Here is a 21,969-nt window from a genome sequence, read left to right as displayed (position 1 = left end):
AAGATTCTTGGAGCCCGCATTAGCAGCAGTTGTGGGGGGGGGGGGGGGGAGTGTTCGTGGAGTGGGTGGTTTGACACCGCGAGGCAGTTTACCGGACCCGGATGGCCCAGTGAGGACATAGAGTAGATTTGTAGGGAGCGACAGTGGGTGCAGCCTGGGGCTTGGCGGTGCGGGGGGGAGGTTGGGTGTTATGGGGTAAAAGCAGATACTATACGACATAACTGACCTACGGCCCGGACAGGGCACGCACTGAGGTACCTCCCGAAGAATGGTACATTGAAGCGCCGCCCAGCCTCCGGGATGTGGGCTAAATGGCTGTGTATTGCAATTCTATCATGCTAACTGTTGGGAGCCTTAAGTGTGCAGGTTGGCCTATTGCATGGTTTTATTTCTGATTCTGCAATAAAAATATATTAAAAAAAAAAAAGAATTTAACCCAGATCTCTTGACTAGGGGTGAATGTTTTCATTTGTTCTGCATTCCGTCCATCAATTGTGTGTCTTTTGCTTCCTCGCCCTAAGTGTGCCGGGTATGCCCAGATCTGGGTCCAGGGCTCACTGTGCTACTGGATTCAAGCTATCCTGGCTGAAGAGGGGTGAAACCCCGAAACCGGTTCTAGGATGCTTGCTTCCGGTCCAGAGAGGACCTGGCTTAGCAGTCTGGACTGGACTGGACTGTTCCCATGAGGTACATGGTCAAGACTGATTTGCATATGGACTGTTCCCTTGAGGCACAGGGTCAAGACAGATTTGCATTTAGCCAGGTCTAAACTGGGGTGGCATGGTGAGCAAAAGAATCATGGATTTAACACAGATCTCTTGACTGGGGGTGAATTGATTTGTTCTGCATTCTGTCCACCAATTATGTGTCTTTTGCTTCCTCGCATCATCCATCATAGCCATCAAGTTGCACAGTTGGTTTTTGGGACATCTTCAATCAGTCCTAGATTTCGAACCCTCCTCCTCTTGGATTCAGAAACTCATGCATCCATACCTATGTGAGATGCAAAACAACACATCAAGAATAGAACACACTCCTGGCAAAAAATCCACAGTTGCCTGATGGTGTTACACAGGATACAGGGCCACTCAGGGGCTGTAAGAATGCCGAACACGTTTTTGCACGTAAAGGAAAACATTTAAACATCATACACAAAGTACTCAGTGAGTAGCATGTTCAATACTGAACCAGCAATTACTCTACCACACTGACACAACGAACTGATTGAAAAGCAGTAATAGGATGCATGTGCAATGGTGGGCAATTGAATAGGAGAGGAGTACAGAGTAATATGGCGGCCCAAAAAACCCTCCATTACAAACGTACTTTAATGGTTCCATTGCACTTTTTGCACAGCTGTTATCAAGCATTTAATCCCAAATATGGTAGGTCTGGGGTAGAATAATAAATGGACACTCCTGTAGGATAAGTCAGAACCTACTAGCTACAGAATGTGTCAAAACGACGGAGCGCGCAAGATGGCTGAGTCAGCAGTGAGTAGTTTATGTTGTCTTGTTTTTTAAATTCTCGAAATTGCAGATTTGTTATATAATGGGCAACAAAGAATTATAAGACCCAGAATGCAGAGAAGAAGCCACTGGAAGAGCTACGTCACCCTAAGAAGCCTTGAGGGCTTTGAATAGAATCATGGGAAGATGATAACGGGGAAATGCAGTTATGTTGAATCTTGTGTAAATGAGAGATTTCTGTTATGGGAGTCATGACCCTGAACTGATGGAGCATACTTCAATTCCACACCATCAGTGGACACCACTGTGATGTATCCAGTATATACACTCTACAACATCAACAGGCGAGCATAGGAAGTTGAGTCATCCTTGATGACATGGCTCAGTACAGAATAGGGGCTTCTAGATCTCATTGACACTAAATGACCAGCAATCTACAGAGTAAGATCCCGGATCCACTCATAGTTATTTAATCCCAAAGAGCTTCAGTTTTAAGCTTATCCACACAAGTTGTTATTTCTCTCCTCGCTTACTCCAAGCCTTCCAATAAGCAGGATATCAGATGGCTCCTTGACATTATTGACGACATTTCCAATACAGGGATTTTCTTACCAAAGTATTGCACTCTGTAATTCGAGAAAAGCAAGAGTAGACTTCAGGATTAAGGGGTCAAGACTTGCAAAAGACAAGCCCAGCAGGAACTCTTTGGAAGATTATTAATTGTAATAAACTGGGGCGATAAAGTTTGTGATATCTTATGGAAAAGACTCAGTTAAGTGAACACCTCAGAAACGAAACTGCATGACATCAAGCCAATTACAGCTGCTAAGGTAGTTAGTAATTAATCCCTCCAAAGGAAAGTGAGACGAGAAAAAAAGGCACCCAGAGAGTTTCAATGACTCGATGATATTAAGACAACAAATATTCAATGGGGACACAGGTGGAGTAGATAGTTATTAAGAGAGGAATTAGCTCAGTAGAGGATGTGTTGGAGAAGGTGATAAGAAATGCTAGACGTCCCTTTGGGTTACGAGCAGCTAATTGGCTTGATTAAAGGGAGCAATCAGTTACCTTGGGAGATTTCACTGCTAAGCCTTTTTAGGTCTCGCCTGGAATTAGCATCCGAAGGATGCGTCCAGGCTGGAGACTTATAGCTGCCGGTCTCGGGGGAATGAGGGACAAGAGGGTGTTATGAGCTTTTCTGCCGGATTTGGGTGCGCGAACGCGCACGTCGGCTCCGTACACATTCTGAGCAACATGCGTGCGCACACAGCCAGCCACCACACAGACTGAAACACACGCGCGCTGGTTACTTTCACTTTCCATCCCCCCACCAGTCATCGGCTCTTTTTACACATGCACGCATGCATGCATGTATACATACACACACACAGACACACGCGCACACACAGGCACACACGCGCACAAACACACACACAGACACACTCGCACACACACACACGCGCACATATCCCACCCCTCACACCCCACTCACCGAGTTCTTTTCGTGTGTCCCTCTCTCCCTCGGCAGGCAGCGGGTCATCCTCAGCAGCAGGCGGGGCTCTCCACGAGCACGGGAGCCCCGCTAGCTGACACGCAAATCTTCCGGCTGACGGGCACAGGAGCGCTTCAGCACAGGAGCGCGGGGTAGGCTCCCGTCTGCTTCCTGTCTTTTTGCGGCCCCGCCCCCGTCCCAACACAGGTTGCCTGGCTTCCTGTTCAAGCCGGGCTGCGGCGGTGAGTTTTTATTATTTCATTTTCTGTGGAGCATTCGCAAATTTCCTCCTTTTCTCGGACACCGGAGTTCGTCGCGATGGTGCCCACCTTGGCAGCAGGTTTTCCGAAGTTCAAATTTTACATTTGTTGTCCTCCTTCGCTCGCATACTCCTCGGGATCGTTGTTCTTTTCTCCGATCCGACGGAGGCACTTGTAATTGATGTTACTTTCTCGATATTAACCTGTTATTTGCAGTTAGTAAATCACAGTGAACAATTAAATGGATTCACTTCTGGCAGAGGCTGGTAGACCTGAAGCAGAAACATTCCCCAGTGAAGTGGTTTCTTTCTAGTTTTCCTTTCCTCTCCCCTTTGTACCTTTCGTCTGTTGCATATTGATTTCTTCTCGTTCGAGCGCCGCACTGGTTTTGCTTTTATTCTCATGTCTTTTCCCCCACTGCTCCTCCACCCCTTTCTCTCCCGGCCTCCATTTCACTCAGTCACGGGGGGTGTGCTTGTAGTGAGCGTGTTAACAAGGTTCGGTTTCTGGAAAAGTGCAGGCGCCATTCTTTGAAATACTAAATATTCAGGATTCACAATGTACCCATAGACCACGGGTCTTGATGTCGCCTTCACTAAAGGGCCTCTTTTATCTTGATGCCGGTCCAATTTTCTGCCACATGCCTTAACACAGAGTCTATGTCGTTCTCGTCAATTCCAAGCATGTCACAACCACTCCCTCGACAAACAATGGAGCAGCTCTCGAATTTATGTTTAAATGGGCTTCTGCAGGTATGCTGCCCCGCTTCCCTGCTCCGGCCGGCTCCAATTGAAAGCACTGTTTGAAATAGAGTAAACAGCATTCAGGGCATGGCCAGAGGGCCGCAAAGTCATTTTACTCCAATTCAGCTCATTCGGGTCCCCCTTCCACTTCTGTCTGACGTCATGCACTTGACTCTCTCGTTTGCTAGAACTTTACTTTTTGGGGCTGGGAGTAACTGGAGACAACCAGACGGTGGTTCGACTTTTTATTTTTGGGGCCGAATCCCATGTTATTATGTGTGCAGCATTGGCTTCCCGGTTGTTTCTGTCACTGCATCTTCTCAGCTGACATGGACACCACTTTTATAACAGATTATAGAATGGGTTCAGCATGCTCAGCCCTCTCTCTTTGTCTGTGACTCTATGCTTCTCATCGGAACTGCGATGTTGATACTTGTTTTAAGAAGTGCTAAGGAGGCGATAGATCCGATTATTAGATGGCCTTTCCATATAGTGGTATCTTGGTACTTAAATGCTCATAAGAGTTTTGTGCACGCCGATTAAAGTCACTGTCTCATAAAGCGCCCCTGCTGTAGGTACTAATGTTTAGTGTACTTCATCCCTCGATTTCTTTTCTTTGTTCTCTTTTACTGTTACCATCTGTTTCTGCAGCATGATTAACTCTTTTTGTAGTTCAAGTTAAGTGTAGTTTGTAATATTTAAAATGAGGCAATTACAACCCCTCCACTGCTATTATTAAGTTTGTGTCCAGGCGACCTTGCTTTTAACCTCGCAGCTTGACAGGTAGTAGGATTTTTCGTCAGCTGCTGGTTCGTGTAAATAATCAAATCTGGGAAGGTCAACAGCTTCAGGTTTTACCAAAGTTACTGTAAATTTCTATTTATATAGAAGAATAACATTTCTTAAGAACATCCTTTTAGGAACAACCTTTTACGTGCCAGAATGGTCCTGAAAACGTTTGCCCAGCACCTATCCAGCATCGCCAAGCGGTGACATTAGCACCCCGACTCTGTCCCTCGCACATGAAGAAAAAGTTTTTTCCACCAAGACAATAAAGTACCCAGAAGTGTCAGTGTCGTACCCTTTAATGGAAAAAACCCTGGCATTCATTTTAAAGGTGATCCTAGAGTTTCAGCGTCCATCGGCTAAACATGTGCAGTTTGATGACTTCAGCTGGGGATGCTGAATCTATTCAGAATATCTTCTGTACCCTCTGCCCACTCCCCAGGCTCTCACCCCCAAAACAGCTCCTGCACTTGCTCCAGCACACAAGTAAGACATAGTCAAAGCCTACCTTAGCGCCTAAAGATGGCAGCCATATGCTTGCAATAAAAAAAATGCATTTTAAAATAAATTAGCCATTGCATACAAGTTAAATAAACTAGTACGTTTGATAATTAGCTGAGAGGCATACCTGGACGAGGATTAGAAACCCTTTTTAGTTCTTAATGCACTTCATAGGATCATATTCTGCTTATTGCTACAAAGAAAAGGTACTATTGGCTTTGAATGAGTGCATCCGGAAGACATTGTTTCATCACAAGGATGACAAATAAAAAATCAAAATTGAAAAAAAAAGAAGCATAAAGAATGGAAAGAAAAAATTATTGGTGATCTATGAACCCACCAACCCAGTTACTCAAGTGCACTTTGATTCAGGCAGATGTGCACCTAAAGTTGTATGTCCTGTACCACTATTTTAGATTCCATAATTTGTGATTAGCACAGTTTTGCCTAATATGCATCTGTACCAATATTTCAGATTAAAAAATGTTTAAATACATTTTAACGTTTTTTTTTACAATTATCATTTCAGTTTTTTAACGTTTGAAGTTAGTTTTTCCATTGTCTCACCAATAATTTCATTGCAACTCCCTGTTCTCTTATCCTGTGCTAATCGCCTGCTCTCTTCCACCCCACCTCCTTCTTTAACTCCCTGTTCTCTTCTGCTGTGCTGATCTGCTCCTCTCTTCCACCCGCCTCCTTCTCTAACTCCCTGTTCTCTTCTCTTCTCCCGTGCTCATCTGCTGCTCTCTTCCACTCTGCCTCCTTCTCTAACTCCCTGTTCTCTTCTCTTCTCCTGTGCTGATCTGCTGCTCTCTTCCACCCCGCCTTCTTCTTTAACTCCCTGTTTTCTTCTCCTGTGCTAATCTGCAGTTCTCTTCCACCGCCTCTTTCTCTAACTCCCTGTTCTAATCTCCTGTGCCGATCTGCTGTTCTCTTCCACCCGCCTCCTTTTTAACTCCCTGTTCTCTTTTGCTGTGCTGATCTGCTACTCTCTTCTAAGCCGCCTCCTTCTTTAACACCCTGTTCTATTCTCTTCTCCTGTGCTGATCTGCTGCTCTCATCCACCCCACCTCCTTCTTTAACTCCCTGGTCTCTTCTCTTCTCCTGTGCTGATCTGCTGATCTCGTCCACCCCAACTCCTTCTTTAACTCCTTGTTCGCTTCTCTTCTCCTGTGCTGATCTGCTGTTCTCTTTCACCCTGCCTCCTTCTCTAACTCCCTGTTCTCTTCTCATGTGCTAATATATTGTTCTCTTCCACCTGTTATTTGTAATATCAATACATCTAAGTCACGTAAATACAAAACATGTTGCATTACAAATGCTTTAGGTGTCCCATTTGCAAACGTTAAAAGTCTTGGCATTGTAAATGACAAAGCTATTAATTTCGGTATTTTCAAAACCAACACATAAATAAAAAATGTGTCATTTACAAGACCAATAGCTCAAACTTTCCTAATGCGAGACCTATTGCATTGCAAATGCTTGTTCTTTACCTTGTGGTGTCCCGCAAGAGTCTTCATTGAGTCCCACGTTATTTAATATGTACGTGGCCCCACTTTTTAAACTGATTAGGATGTTTGGCTTTTCGACGGTCTTCTATGCTGATGATACCTAAATTGTAATATCTAGTACTAGCAACATAGATGAGATGGACTTGCATTTTAAGAACTGTATGATTGAGATAGTCAACTGGATGAGCTGCCAGTGTTTAAAACTGAATTCAGAAAATGCGAAGGTGCTCCTTATCAGATGGGACCCACCTCCTTTTGAAATAATTCTTGGTGGCCGCAATCCCTCGCCTCTCTTCTACTACGGTATCGAAAGTAACTTGCGTGGGTGAGTGTGAATGCTGTCATTTATAAAGCTCCTTGCACTGTTTTAAGCAGCAAATGTCAGCATATGTCCAGTATTGGGCAGTGGCTTGAATAAATGAATGTTGGAATTCAATAGGGAGGGGGGGCAAAGTCAGAGATTATAATATCAATTGTGGGACGCAAAGGTAAGGGAGTGTCAGAGAGGATTTGGGAGAACAAGATAGCTATGTTTGGTCTTCAAGTTTAGCTTTCCAAGGAGAGTGAGGGGTGAAATGGACTGAGTATTCCGATAAGGAGTTAAAATAGGGTGACCAGGCATCCTGGATTTGCCCGGACAGTCCCAATTGTTCGCCAGCTGTACCGGCAGATTTCAGGAAATTAAGCTCATGTCCCGGTTTTTAGAGAGAGTCTGCTGAAAACGGTGGGAGGTATCTTTTTATGTTTTTCAAAGCAGGGATACTTAGCTCCTGCTATAAGAAAGCAATTTAACTAACAGGCATGCTACTGGCTCTAAAAATGGCATTTTATATATGTTCTTACTGCTTCTGCTTTAATTCTCTGCTAAGGAGTACTGTCATTCTGTGCGCTAGGTTGAAGGAAAATTGTAGTCCTTCTTCTATTTTTGGGAAATGTCCCGGTTTTTGGCTTTAAAATTCTAGTCACCCTAAGTTAAAATCATCAACAAAGGATTAGATCAGTCTGTGTGGATGGTATACTAATATGTGAGCTAGAAGAGAGGATGTACCAGAAGCAATAAGGTGCTTGAGCGAGGGTAGAGGTGTGAAGTTTAAACCGCAGATTGCTCGCATTGTGAATGGATACCAAAGCAGTATCTCCCAAGTTGGTGGGCCTGTGAAATGGCTCAGACTATAAACTACTGCAGGACTGAGTGGGCAAAATGGCCAACTCCACAGACCTGACTGTTGAGGCAGTAGTGCTTTGTGAACTTATGCATTGATGCCTACATAGCTGCCTGGCATATTGCCAGGACAGGCACTCAGTGTGTCAACAAAGTGGCATCAGCTTTGGTGGAGTGAGCCCACAGGCTTTCTGGAGCCAATCTGCAGATCTTAGTGTAGCAGATCTTAATGTAGAGCACTCTCCATTGGGGTCCTTTTCAGCACCGCTCTGCCGTACCTTAGCCCAGAGATCCACACAAATCGCTGATCATTCGCTCATTGTCCTTTGGTACGATAGAAGTAAAAGCTGAATGCTCTCTCGTGGGTCAAACAATGGAGTCTCTATTACTCTTTTGAAGGAGGAGGCAGAGTAAAGAAGGTCAGACGGCTTATCTGATATAAAAAACAGAAGTCTTCACCTTTAGCAGGAATGCTTCTCGAGTCCTGAGCACCAGTTTGAGCAGGAAAAAGGTGGCATAAGGAGCCTGGACCAAGAGGACCTAAAGTTCACCACGCCTGGGTGCAGATTTTATTGCCACCAGGAAGACGCCTTAAGGTGAGATGGTGCATTGATTTGAAAGGGGTACACATCAGAAAAATGAGGTCTACATTCCAGTCTCACTATGGCATTACAAAGGGTGTTGCAACAAACATATGCTGCAAACGTTTTTATAAAACACAGCAAAATTGATGATTTGAACAAGAACGCCTGAACTCACAAACGTAAAAAGGCCAAAAGAGCAGACATATATCCTTTAAATGTGCTCATAGCAAGGCCTTGCTGGACCAAAAACAAAGTGAACAACACTTCTGAAAGTTTCACCTTTAACTGCTGAGAGTACCACATCAAGCCACAAACTTGTCTCAGCGCTCTGCATACACAAATATCATGGAAGGGTGCCTGGTCGCTAAGATAATATCATCAACTTCAGGAGAAAGAGCAAAATAACTTAATTCCGCACCTCAGTCTTCATGTATGCAGATGCAGATTGGCAGGGTAGGGTGCAAGACCCTACTCTGCTGCTGCAAAGGATAGTCTCCACGCAGTGGAAACCTTATTGAAGGGCAGATCTTCAGGCCCAGAAGTTACGGGTATCACACTCTCCTAGCCCATTACAGTGCCACTAGAAGACTAGGGCCCAGTCAGTCCTGATCCATTTCAGAACTCAGGGCAGGAGAGGTTATGACGGGAAGACATACAGGAGTCATGTGACCAACTGTATATGGAATTGTCTCAGAGAGCGATTTCCTGTTTTCTACAACAAACAAAAGTTACAACACTGTACATTCTTGGCGTCTGTGAACGGTTCTAGCCAGGTTCCTCCGCACTGTCGGAAGATGGTCTGTGACACCTCCAGATGTAATTGATATTCATGATCAACTAGGTGTCGCCGACTGAGTTTTTCCACCCTGGCGTTTAGAGATCACACCAGGTGGTTGAACACCACATTGAAGTGATGTTTGTGATAATGTACACCTGTCCTCCTTTGATGGCTATACAAAAGGGGATGATGGACGGAGCGCTTGAGCAAATCAAACACTCACCCCCAGTCAACTGATCTGGGTTTAATCCATCATCATTCTTTAGCTCACTCAGCCACCCCTGTTCAGACATGGCCATATGCAAATCAGTCTGACCCTGTGCCTCATGGGAACAGTTGACTGGGGGTGAGTGTTTGATTTGTTCAAACGCTCCGTCCATCATCCCCTTTTGTATAGCTTTGTTCGCCCTAAGTGTGGCAGGGTATGCTCAGACGTGAGTCCCTTGCTCACTGGGCCACTGGATTCAAGATAGCCTGGCTGATGAGGATTATGAATCCGAAACCGGTCCCAGGATGCTTGTTTCCGGTCCAGGGAAGACATGGCTTGGCAGTTCGGGCTGGACTGTTCCCATGAGGCACTGGGTCAGACTGATTTGCATATGGCCATGTCTGAACTGGGGTGGCTGAGTGGGCTAAAGAATGGTGATGGATTAAACCCAGATCAGTTGACTGGGGGTGAGTGTTTGATTTGTTCAAACGCTCAGTCCATCATCCCCTTTTGTATCGCTTTGTTCGCCCTAAGTGTGGCAGGGTATGCTCAGACGTGAGTCCCTTGCACACTTGGCCACTGGATTCAAGATAGCCTGGCTGATGAGGATTATGAATCCGAAACCGGTCCCAGGATGCTTGTTTCCGGTCCAGGGAAGACATGGCTTGGCAGTTCGGGCTGGACTGTTCCCATGAGGCACTGGGTCAGCCTGATTTGCATATGGCCATGTCTGAACTGGGGTGGCTGAGTGGGCTAAAGAATGGTGATGGATTAAACCCAGATCAGTTGAATGGGGGTGAGTGTTTGATTTGTTCAAACGCTCAGTCCATCATCCCCTTTTGTACTCCTTTGATGGCTGGTGGAAGATATTTAAATGCCAAGCGAAACACTTGCATGTCCCACATACCTGTGTGGAGGCAGGCCTCCGCTTGAGACCTGAGTCCTCTGATCTCCACTTCTCCCAGATGACCTCTTCAATTTGGTTGTGATGTGTCCATCACCACCATCAGTTTTGTGTGGGGTAGGGAAAAGGGTCTGCAGTTGGTATAGCAGCCACCACTGCAGATCTTTTGCATTCTTCATGACACCTGACTTCAGATCAGCGCTTGCATTCCCCATCTGGCATGACCGGTGAGAAGGATGGAGGAGGCTACTAATAGGGTCAGGTGCCTGAGAGCCATCCTCACAGAGAACCAGGACAGAAGCTGAACCATAACCATCATAGTCCGAAAGTCCTGGACTTGCTTTTCTGGAGGACAAGCTTGAAAGCACACTGCATCTGGGATGGTCTTGAGAATGGTAGGTTGGTCAAGAACCCCAATGATGTCAAGAGGTTCGCCATCGTCAGGAGATAGTCTGCTCCCAATTGTGGGATGTACACTATCAGCATCCAGGTAGTAGAAGACTGGTACACCTGACATCCTTCGATGGGTAGTGACCACTGCCATCACTACAAATGGCTTGTTGCCCCCCTTGAATTGAAGGCAGCCCCTGTGGGCCTGCAGGACGGTATGTGAAAAGAAGCATCCTGCAGGCTCAATACCACCATTCAGTCTCCAAAATGCATGGCAGAATGAACCCGGGCCAAAATAAGCATCTTGAATTTGTATGTGCGCAGTGAGGTAAAGACAGGTCAAAGATCTTCCAACAGGATAGTGGCCTCTGGCCTTTTACGACACCAGGAAGTAACAAGAATAACAACCAGTAGCAACTTCTGATGCTGGAACCCTCACTAAGGCTCCTTTCACCAAAAGAGCCTTTACTTCACTGCACAAGCAGTGGGGACTGGTGCTTCCTTTAAGCCAGGCCCTTGGGATTTCCACTAAAGGTGGCAAAATTGTTGTAGGGATTGCAGGACTGGAGCCAAAAGACTTAGTGAACGTGCTGTGGGTTGACTTCCCTTAAATTGGTTTAGGGTACAAGTCCTCCTTTTAGCCAAATAGGTGTCAAAAGGCATGTCCAGTAGAGACACCTGGATGTCTCTGGAGAAGCGTAGCATGGAAGCACCACAATCGTTCCACAGCCCTCCCTAAACAATCTGTGATGTCCAGACCCACGCGGATGACAAATTTGGCTGCATCCCAACCATCTTGAATGGTTTGGGCGATGGAAGCCATTAGTATTCTCGGACTGCAGGTAAGATCTTACTCACTATGTCCCATTGTACATGTGAATAACGCCCAAGGAGACAGCTTTGATATACTAAACCCAACGCAAACCTAGCTGAAGATAACAAGCTTGCCAACCATATCCACTTGTTTTGGCACGCTAATCGGAGGCATGGTTGGAAAAGAGTTAGGGTTCACACTACTGGTAGATCCTTGCACCACCAAACTTAGTCAGGTTTTGTGTCAGAAAATCCAGGTCACCTGGAGCATGCCTTGGCGACAGTAGACTACTTGGATGACTATGGGACCACAGCATAGTTTAGCCCAAATGACCAACAGGGTGTCAGTTAGAGCCTCATTAAGGGGCAAAAGAGGTTCAGTTGATACTTGGCCAGGCGGTAGGTTCTCGTGAGTACATTTGTTTTAACCCCATAGTGGGGCGGTGGAGATCAAAGATATCAGCATCCACATGGTAACAGTTACAAAAGCAGAGCTTTCTTTATCTGCTAGTCCGGTATCGTAGGAACAATCCCAGAGTCGGCCACACTGGCCACCTGTAACACCATGTACCAACTGATTTCATCATAAGGTGATGCAAATTCGTGTCAATTCTCACCACTGTCATCTTGATATGGCTGGTTCTGATGAGAGTTCGAGCCAAAAACCAGATGAAATCTGTGTACATAGCTTCGCCGCAGTGGAATTGTGTCGGAGTCCGATGCATTCAATACAGGTTAATGCATATCAAGACCTAGATTTTGTCAAGGCCTTGGTGAAGCCGAAGATAGTTCGAAGTAGGACAACACAAGTCCTCATCCAGTGCAGGTGGTGTTGATGACTGTGTCAATGTTTGAGGGGCCAATGTGCATTGTGGCTGTAACAGAGCCTGACGCTAGTGTGGAACTGAAGACAGTTCAAGAGGCCCAGACAGCACAGAGGAGGGAATTGCTGGCTGTAACCCAACTACAGGTGGCCCAGGGAATCCTTGCAGCCCAAAGGCAGCCAGAGGAAGCAGGAAGTGTGCCATAAATGTCCAGCACAGCTTCTCGAAAAGCTTTAACTAGCTACAATATCGCCAATGGACCCAGGAACTCAGGCTACATAGGGATGAAATCGGCTCCTCAGTATAATAGGAGCAAGACCCAGACGCACTATGATGCCCTCGCATCTTTTCTAAGAGTAGTGGGAAGGGGCTCAGTCTCATTTGGACTTTTTACATTTAATCTTTGACTCAACAGAAGACTTTGACCTTGTGAAAGATCTGCCTCGGGAACGACTTCAGGACTGGGTGTGATCCGCGCTTTCAATTTTGACTTTGAGAGGGACCTAGGGGAGCTTTCTGGTGCTTCTCTTTGACATGTCTTGCACACTAGAAAAACATTTCTGAAGAAAAATATCTTCACAGAGTGAAGAAAAAGAGGAGCAGAGTTCCTGATCCAAGTCAGAAGGCTGAGAAAGAAAAAAAAACGGATATCAAAGCACAAAGTTGGAACTTATATGTGGCTCCATTTGCCACTTCTTGAGCAGAAAGCTGTGGATGCGCAGAAGCACTGTGGATCCAGACTGGCACCTGGGGATTTCACAATATGAGGAATCTGTGGTCACAACTATGTATCAGAACTTATATTTTTAAAAGAGAGAGAAACAGAGAGAGAGAGAAAGAGAGTGAGAAAGTGAATATATCTTCTGTTTGTGCGAGCACTGTTGCTGCCTGCACTTTATCCATTCTGTGAGTGCAATGGAAGCTTGCACTGATAATGTGCATGTTGTAATGAAGTTTGAGACTATTTTGTGCCGTTGAAAAAAATCATTTACTTGCTTTGAAATTGTTTTAAAGGAGAGCAATAATATCACATGATTAGGAGCGAAATTAGACAAATAAAAGAGAGAAGTTCAAGTTGAAAAACGAAAATAAATTGTATCGTAATTTCGGTGATTACTAAAATCTAGGGGGATAAATGTCTGCAAATCCCAACCTTCCTCTTACGAAGCACATGGCATTTGATAGCGAGAATGATGGGAATGCTGTAGCCAGGCATGGGCTTGGAATTAAATGCATTTTTCCAGTAGCTCCACGTGCACCAATCGAGCAGGGGAGGAGTCTCAAAACCTCATTTTGAGTTTTCAAATATATTGACTAAAAGTCCACAGGTTGTAAAGGCAGTTTGAAACTGCAATTAAGTAACCCTTACACTGCTTCAGCGTCTGGTAAAACATCTAGTAGGAGCGACATTTCTCCGAAACAGTATAGCATGCGTATGCCTAGAAAAAAATGTAATGTTATGTACAAATGTTGGCAAAACTTATAGGACTTGGCATGTTTTGGATGTTCTTATATTTATTTTTTTACAAACAAATGTAATACGCATTAAACTTTTAAAAGTAATAAAAAGTAACAATCCCAACATCTAGATATGGTGTCGAAATGTTTGAAAAAATAAATAATCCCATTGCGGAAGTGTCTCTAAAAAACATGAAATGAAAGCAGAAATGAAAGCAAGTGTTTAGTACAGCAGCCGCAGTACTAAAGTGAAATACTTTAAATGAAAGCAAGTGTTTAGTACAGCAGCCGCAGTACTAAAGTGAAATACTTTTTAGGCAGAAGTATGTATGTGCACTGGAAAATGTCATCACTCACAGTGAAGATAGACAGGAACTGAATTGTGCTGACCCATGGCTCCAAACTGTATGCTGTAGTGGGGAAAATCGAAATGTGAATAACCCTTGAACAGAAAAATGGGTGAGGATGGTCAGAAGCTGGGTGAGGATGGCTGGTCAGAAGCCCTTGTAATTTTAACATGATTTCTTTTTAGAAAACATAAGGTAGGCAAACACCTAAATCTGTCTCTAGGCCAGACCTAAAACTTCCAGCAGGTAGCCAGCCGTGATACAGGAGTCTATCTAATATGATGCACTGAGCACAAATTGATCAAAGCACAAAAAACACGTATGCAGGAAGAAAAACACTGCTTTGAAATAATTGCCAGAACATGATGTTGCATTACAGTCCGTGTGTCATTTACTCGCCTATCAAAATGTATGTGTCAAGAATATAATGCTGTTGGAATTAAAGCTATTAAATGTCAGGTTGTTGCCATCGCATTAAAGAGTATGTCCAAATTTAGTCCAGGGATGCTGCTCAAGTGGCCATTTTAACTTTGTGGTTTTTTCATGTTATATAACAGTAAAAAGTATTGACAGTTGATTTTACCAGAGGGCAATGCAGATTTCTACCTTCAGACTTAGTCACATTTTTGGAGCCTGGATTCTTCCATCTGGTAAAGGTTATAGACTGTCGCCGAAGAGTGATCCACAACGCCAAAAACCTTCTCTGCAAGGTTTCGCTGAATCGTATTTGCTGCTGTGGAGCAGAACGTAGCGGGAGCTACCTGGCTCATTTGCCCAGCAGTGATGCACCACCGACGGATAGGCTTGGCAAGTTGGTCCCCGTCCCCTGTTGGTTTCAGAGAAACAATTTGGCAAAAAGTTTCTAAGTCCCAGGTTTCAAGAAACTTCAGCAGGAGTATACCCTGATTACAGCTGCCAAGGGCCTATGACCTTCGGGGACAGTTCTTGGGGGTCCAGACTCACTCCAGCGCAGGCCAGCAGTAGGCTCCTGTGCAGGTGCAGTTGGAACTCGTCAGCTGGAAATGCAGAAAAATGTCTCTTGGAGCTTGTTGTGTTCATGAAGCCCAAACAGGAGGTCACCCTTATGATCCTTGCATTCCACTTCTTTGTCCTGGGTACAAGAGGGACAGCAGGTACAGTCTTCAATGCTCTTCTTATGCCACAGACAGCAGGTCCAGTCCTCTGCTAATTTTCCAGAAGTGATCTAGGGAATGGGCTGGCAATGCCACATTTATGTCCAGTGCCGGTCTACGTGTGGGCAAAACTTTTGAACACTCCTTAACCAACTGGGCGAAAGTTCCCTTGTGTGAACTGACATACTTTTGCAACATATCCTGTCATACTTTTGCAACATATCCTGTATGGTTTACTATTAATTATCCCAAAGTGCCACTCTCTAACTAACTCCAACATGGCAGAAACTTTATTTCCCTGGTCAGATCTCCCCGTGCCCAACCAGAAGTGTGGCTATGATAATAGGCAAACCCTTACTTGTGGTCATTCCAAACCAGTTCTAGATCAGCCATCATCCCCCTCACTGGGTTTGTAGCCAAGCTGAACAGAAAGACAAAAGGAGGCAGGCCTGGGTGTGAACTGCATCTGCCAGTGACACAGTAGGCACTCTTTGAAGCTCGGGAAAGGGGCTGGCACAACCACACAGGCCATCTTGCTCAAGAAAAGGAAATATCTCTCCACACCTGAACCTCTTGCCCACTGCCTGGGAGCCATATTTATAACACCACAGGACAGCCATTACACGTTATTGTATAACACCGTACTTCCTTATGACATAACACAGTTTTCCTTATGAAAGAGCTAGCCTTGCTACAGTGAGAACAACTTTGGAGGTTTTTCAATGTTAGTACATGAAAAAGGTTAACTATACATATTTACTTTTTAAATATCATGCGCCCAGCCCTATGGACATTTCGAGCCTACCTTAGGGGGAACATATAGTTAATAAAAAAGATGGTTTAGGCCTTGCAAAAGAGTTATTTTCCCTGGTTGAAATAGCGGTTCAAAAACTGCACAACAAGTTGCAGTGAAAGGCCTGAGACATTTTTTAGATGCCTACTTTAGTGGGTGGCAGAATTAGTGTTGCACGCCCCCTTGTAGAATTTAAGTTACAAGCAGTAAATTAATGTGCCAATTAGGTGTATGCCCATTTACCCATGTTTAGAAGGGAGAACACAGGTACTTTTTCTCTGGTTGGCAGCGATGAAGTGCACAGAGTCCTATGGCCAGCAAAAACCGGTTCAGCAAAAGGTGGCAAAAATCTGGGGTATACCATGCAAAAGATGGTCATCTTCACCACGGGTCCACCCCAGCAGAAGTCAGTAAGAACTACCAACCCTATAGGAGTTCTCTTTGCTAAATAAAAAAAACTGGATAGACCATGAGCAATGGTGCGGTCAGTTCCAAGGCGATGTTCTACCATAAAGTCCATACCCAGTGGGGAGATGGACCACCTCAACATTTTAGGATTCTCACCATGCATTTACATTAACCATCTGTGGGTTTGTGGGCTGCTTGAACCCGGAAATGAGTCCCAAATAGGTATGGTCTCAGTTTCCTCAGAGCCCAAACTACTGTAAAGGCCTACCTCTCAACTGCATTCCACCTCTCTTCTCTGTGAAGTAACCTCCTGCTGGTGGAGGCTACAGGTTGGTTTAAGCCCTCATCATTCAACTGTGAGAGAACAGCCCCAATACCATGCTCTGAAGCTTCTGTCTACACGAGAAACTCTTTTGAGAAGTCAGGTGCGCTGAGTACTTGTGCTGTAAACATGGCTTCTATCAGGGTGTCAGAAACTTTTTGGAATACCTCCGCCCAGAGGAAAGCAGGTTTGTCAAGGGGGCAACAATGATGCCATACCTATTGACACATCTCCCATAGTGTTTAGTGGGGCCTACGAAGGCCTTCACTTTAGTTTGGGTTTTTGGAGCCCCCTAGCCAGGATGGTTTGTGTATTGGGCTATAAAGGTTGTACATGGCCTCCATCAACTTGGTGGCCCAAGTACATATAGCCCTTCTGAAATTTTATGATATCCCAATTTATATATATCAATTATCTACCTAGCCACATCTTATCTGTGCGGCCCATATTAAATCATTTTTATAACAGTGGACTGTAACTATGTGTTTTCGATCTTGGTGCTTTCTTTGACTGCATTAGTTACAGATTGTTTTCTGCGGTTCATTTGTTGTGGTCTTGTGCTGACATAGTTCTTTCTTTCTGGGCACCAGGATGAAGATACTGATTTGCACCGCACTAGCTTTTGCTTCAGTTTCTGCAATGTCCCAGCCGGATCCCACTCTTGATCACCACTGGGAGCTATGGAAGAAAGCCTATGAGAAGCAGTACAACAATGAGGTACGAGCATAGCTGACACATGCAGGCGCACACACATGCACCACACACACAGACCACACACACACTCTCTCTCTCTCTCTCTCATGAGAGGTCCCATCTTCACCACAGCCATCACACTATGTTCCTCAACTGCAAGTGGAGTGCATCGCATCCCTGGATGGTTGCTTTCCCACAATAATAACCTGTCACACTCACACTTACTTGTGTTACAGGGCCCATCTATCACATCCAGTCACCTGGTGTGAATACTTGACTTTACATCTTCTAGCAGAACGCTACATGAGCAACAATAAATGGATGCTTTGTCTACGAGATCACGTCACAAGCACACCGGTGTGAAGAGAAGTGCTTTGTCCACCAAACCCATCAGCCACCCACATGCTGAATAATATCCTATCTACAACTCATTTATCACCACCACTCAGACCATTCAGATGCAACTACCTGATGAGTGATGCCTCAACTATAGAAAACATAGCCCACAAGCAAGCTAATATAATATAGTGACTCACTCACTACAACCCATCTCTTCCCACTGCTGAGAAAACAGGTCCTGGTTACTGTCTCACTGACTCGAAGAAGCAAATCCCTTGAACAAAATGTATATATACTATTGTTACATTTATATTGATGCCTTTTTCCAATTGCCATCCATCAATGGGGGGCCGCTATGGTGATTGTATGTGGGTATGCGACCATTTTCTGTATGGTTCCTGGGACAGTCAGTCATTACTTGGCGTTATCCAAGGTGGGCACCACCACTGGTGTGCCCACCTTGTATTGTACCCAAAATAGATCCCCATGCTACCCTCTTTATATACTTCACTCTCCTTATGTAGCAGAGTGAGTAGTCAAACCATACTCCAAGAGGTGGTAAGGGTTTGGAGCACGGCTTTTTTACTATTTGAGCAATTAAACAAAATAAATTTGATGACCAAAAAGAACTACGCTTTTGAAAAATAAAAAATAAAAATGTTTAATTTACAAGTAGCTCTTAAACAGCAACTCATTCTGCACCATTAGCAGATGCCCAGTATTAAGAGGAATACAGATATTCTTGAAAGTCTTTCTGAAACATTGAGTTTACGGTCTCTCTTCACTACATCCAGTTAATAAGGCATGGGTGGCAGGAGAAAGAATGATTTAATGTATCATGTTGATTTATCACATAGAACTGATCTCGGCAATAGTTTTTCAGCAGCCTCGAAGTCAAACAAGAAAACTCAGTGGGTGTAAAACAAGGTGGCTGCGAATCCAGCAAAAATAGCCCACAAATTCTAATGTCTCAAAATGTCACCACTCAAAATGAACAGCAATCTCAGTAAAGTTCATGCAGATCTTTCTAAAGTGCCTTTTGGGACGCCGATTAGACAGTACACACACTATGTGGGTACTAGTTTGCAGGTTTAGCGGTGGCCAATGGTTGGCATTTTTAGCAAAACTCAGTTCAGTGGCTGACCAGTTGACAAGAAGACTGTTGATGTGAAATTTGGGCTTTTTCTCACAAAAGGTCCGCTTTGGGTACTAAAACTTAAAAGTCCTGTAAATCTAAATGTACTACTTATTGTAAAGATTTTCAGATGGTGGGGTGCCCATGATGCGACGGCCCTTAATGGACCCACAGCCTCACCACTCACCAGATGAGACTGAGGAACTGGGATATAGGATTGGGCCCAATCACACATTGTAATGATATTTTCAGAACCGAAGTCTTCAGTAAAAAAGTAAAATCTTCTCTTCCCTCACATGCTGGAAATGAATAGATATGGGCTCCACAATGGCATAGGATCACCGCACTTTAAGAATCTATGCTGTTTGCAGGTCACCCTCTGATTGCAAAAGAAATTCTATGTAGTTTTTAATAGTTGGGCTGGAAAGTCCTGGTGAGTAGGGTGGCTGAGATTATCCCCATGCATGCAAGTTACACTGAAGTGGTTTTTGCCCTTTGTCCACCAGGTGTCTGCACCTCTCCACACACATGGTAGAACAGTTTTCACTTCTTAAAAAGCAAGGGAAAGCATTATGGCTTCATCCGTGTATATGCCTGTTTCTTACTTTGTTGGGTAAACCGAAACAAATAGTTCCTGGTAAACCATTAAAGGCTGGTTGGAGCCAGTATTTCGAGGGCTCTGACAGGAACCAAAGCCAAAACTTTCCAACAAATCCAAACCCTCCTTTCATTCAGGGCGGAGGGCATCACATTGGGCTATTTTTATATCTCTTGGGCTTCCTAGAATAGCATAGGAAAAGTTGTCATCGGCTGGTAAGGATAGGTGAGGTAGCCTTGAACAGCCCAGACACTGTGCGAAAATTGTAGATTGGTGAGTGGTGCTAAACATAGCCTGAAGAAGCGGAAGGAAGTACAGTTCTGTGACAAGACAAAGGCAGAATGTCTGGCAGCATGCAGATGCATATTCCCACAGATAACTAATCATCTAAACATAAGGGAATAGGTTTACACTGCTTACTCCATGCGACACCAGAGATGCTCACAGTCACACAACATGTATGTAAAAGGACACCAATACCAAGCATTTGCAATGCAATAGGTCTCGCAATTGCGAGTTTTTGAGCTATTGGAATTGTAAATGACAATGCTATGTATTTGTGTTTAAAAAATCGGCAATAATAAAAGGCGTTGTCATGTACAATACCAAAAGGACAAAGTTTCTAAAAAACAAGACATATTGCATTTCAAATGCTTGTTGTTTACAAGTGCCCCATGCCACGCTTTCACGTTAATAGAGGCCATGCCCTTTTCTTTAGACAAGCAGTGTCTAAAGAAAGGTCCGTGGCTGCTATTAAAGTAAAAGCGCGGTATGGGGTGCTTTTACCCAAAAAAGTATTTGTTTGTCACGTTTTCAAAGAAATGCTTTTTTGTGGTAAAAGTGCCCAGTGAAAGCACGCATGGCGCGCTGAACGTTGCATAAAAACATGTAGAGCCTGCAGTAGGAGGAACCATTAAGGAAAATAGTGCTTACAGAGTAATTAAAGCCTACCGTGTAACAACCGAAGTAAAAGGGCCAGTCCTCAAAGGAGGTTACAAATAAAGACAAAGTAGTACTAAGGAGGGACTAATAAGCCTATTAACAAATCAGAAGCCAGCATTTACGAAGGATAATGACACAAGCCAATGACAAATATGGGCGGAGAGTGGGCGGGGCTTCAAGTCCATACTCCAATACAGCATGGCCCCCAGAGCAGCGCATCACTGGCCAGGCTCGACCTAAAAACACATACATTTCTTAGAGCGAGCCAGTAATCACCTCCTCCTAGGAGTCTAGGCAAAAAGCCTGTGCCTCTGCAATAGAACTGGCTGATACAAACTTAAGTTTCATTAGAACTGATGAAAGAGGGACACAGCCACCATCAACAGTTAGAATGGGTTTATTCTACTGCCCCTGTCCAGCAACAGATTAAATACATTAGTTTAGGACACAGGACAGTCCTGCCGTTATCAAAAAATTGGCATGGTGGATCAGCTTTACGAGACATGCTAGGACCTTAGTTCCTGCAGCAAGAGAAACGTTCATGAAATTCTGAAAACTGTAATTAGAACATTCCATAATCTAAATCATTCCACTGACACCTTGTTGCCACTTTAACAGGTAAAATTCGATATCTTTTTTCGCTACAGATAGAGCAAGGATGGAGACGTATAATTTGGGAAAAGAACCTGAGGTTTGTGACGCTGCAAAACCTGGAGGCTTCCTTGGGTCTGCATTCCTATGAGTTAGGCATGAACCATCTGGCCGACATGGTAAGTGTCCTCAACGATATTTGAAAGGGCTGGGTTGAGGGAATCGCACACAGTTGCAGCAGATTATCCCTATTGGGCCCATTGTGTGTATTAATTTAACTGAAAATAAGGACTGTTAAGCAGAAGGGAACTGCCCACTTTTTTGGACGATCACTGGCCCACTGCACGAAAGACTGCTGACAGAGATATTTCACATTATAACTTTCGGAAGAAATTAGACCTCGTGGTTAATTAGAGTAAAGTAGAGGTTGCTGTAGTGTAGGGAGCACCATAAGTGCTAAAAATCAGGGTCTGGGGGACGGGCTAGAGACATAAATGTCATGTTCTTTTTATCTGTCATTCCTTCTGCTAATGTCTCAAAGACAAACTAGTGCGTTAAAAATGTTATGAGTCATGGAACAACCTAAAATAGAACATTTATCCAGAGGGCGTTCACAAGAAATATTCTGCATGAAGAAAGATGCTAAAAAAATGTAATCAGCCTTGCTGCCAAGCGCAACATCGCGGCACGGTAGACGAACGCCATTCCTCCGACTGTCACAAAGTGGCGCTGTGGAGTAGACTGGTGTACCCAGCAAGAGAGAGTAGTGTTTGAGGCAAGGG

At 44.4% G+C, this 21,969-nt stretch overlaps 1 protein-coding gene across 1 annotated transcript in view; it reads left to right on the top strand.

The window, feature by feature from the left end:
• The window catches only part of LOC144799582 (cathepsin S-like), a 158,537-nt gene that overhangs the window by 24,866 nt on the left and 111,702 nt on the right, over positions 1 to 21,969 (top strand). The window contains exons 2-3 of the mRNA XM_078670965.1: positions 17,480 to 17,606; positions 21,244 to 21,366. Of these exons, the coding sequence (XP_078527091.1) occupies positions 17,481 to 17,606; positions 21,244 to 21,366 (249 nt within the window). The 5' untranslated portion in view covers position 17,480. The remainder of the gene's footprint in view (positions 1 to 17,479; positions 17,607 to 21,243; positions 21,367 to 21,969) is intronic.

Source organism: Lissotriton helveticus, chromosome 12 (genome assembly GCF_964261635.1).
Source record: "Lissotriton helveticus chromosome 12, aLisHel1.1, whole genome shotgun sequence".
NCBI classification, from domain to species: domain Eukaryota; kingdom Metazoa; phylum Chordata; class Amphibia; order Caudata; family Salamandridae; genus Lissotriton; species Lissotriton helveticus.
The sequence above is the reverse complement of the archived record's forward strand: the minus strand, read 5'-3'. Positions and strand labels throughout refer to the sequence as shown.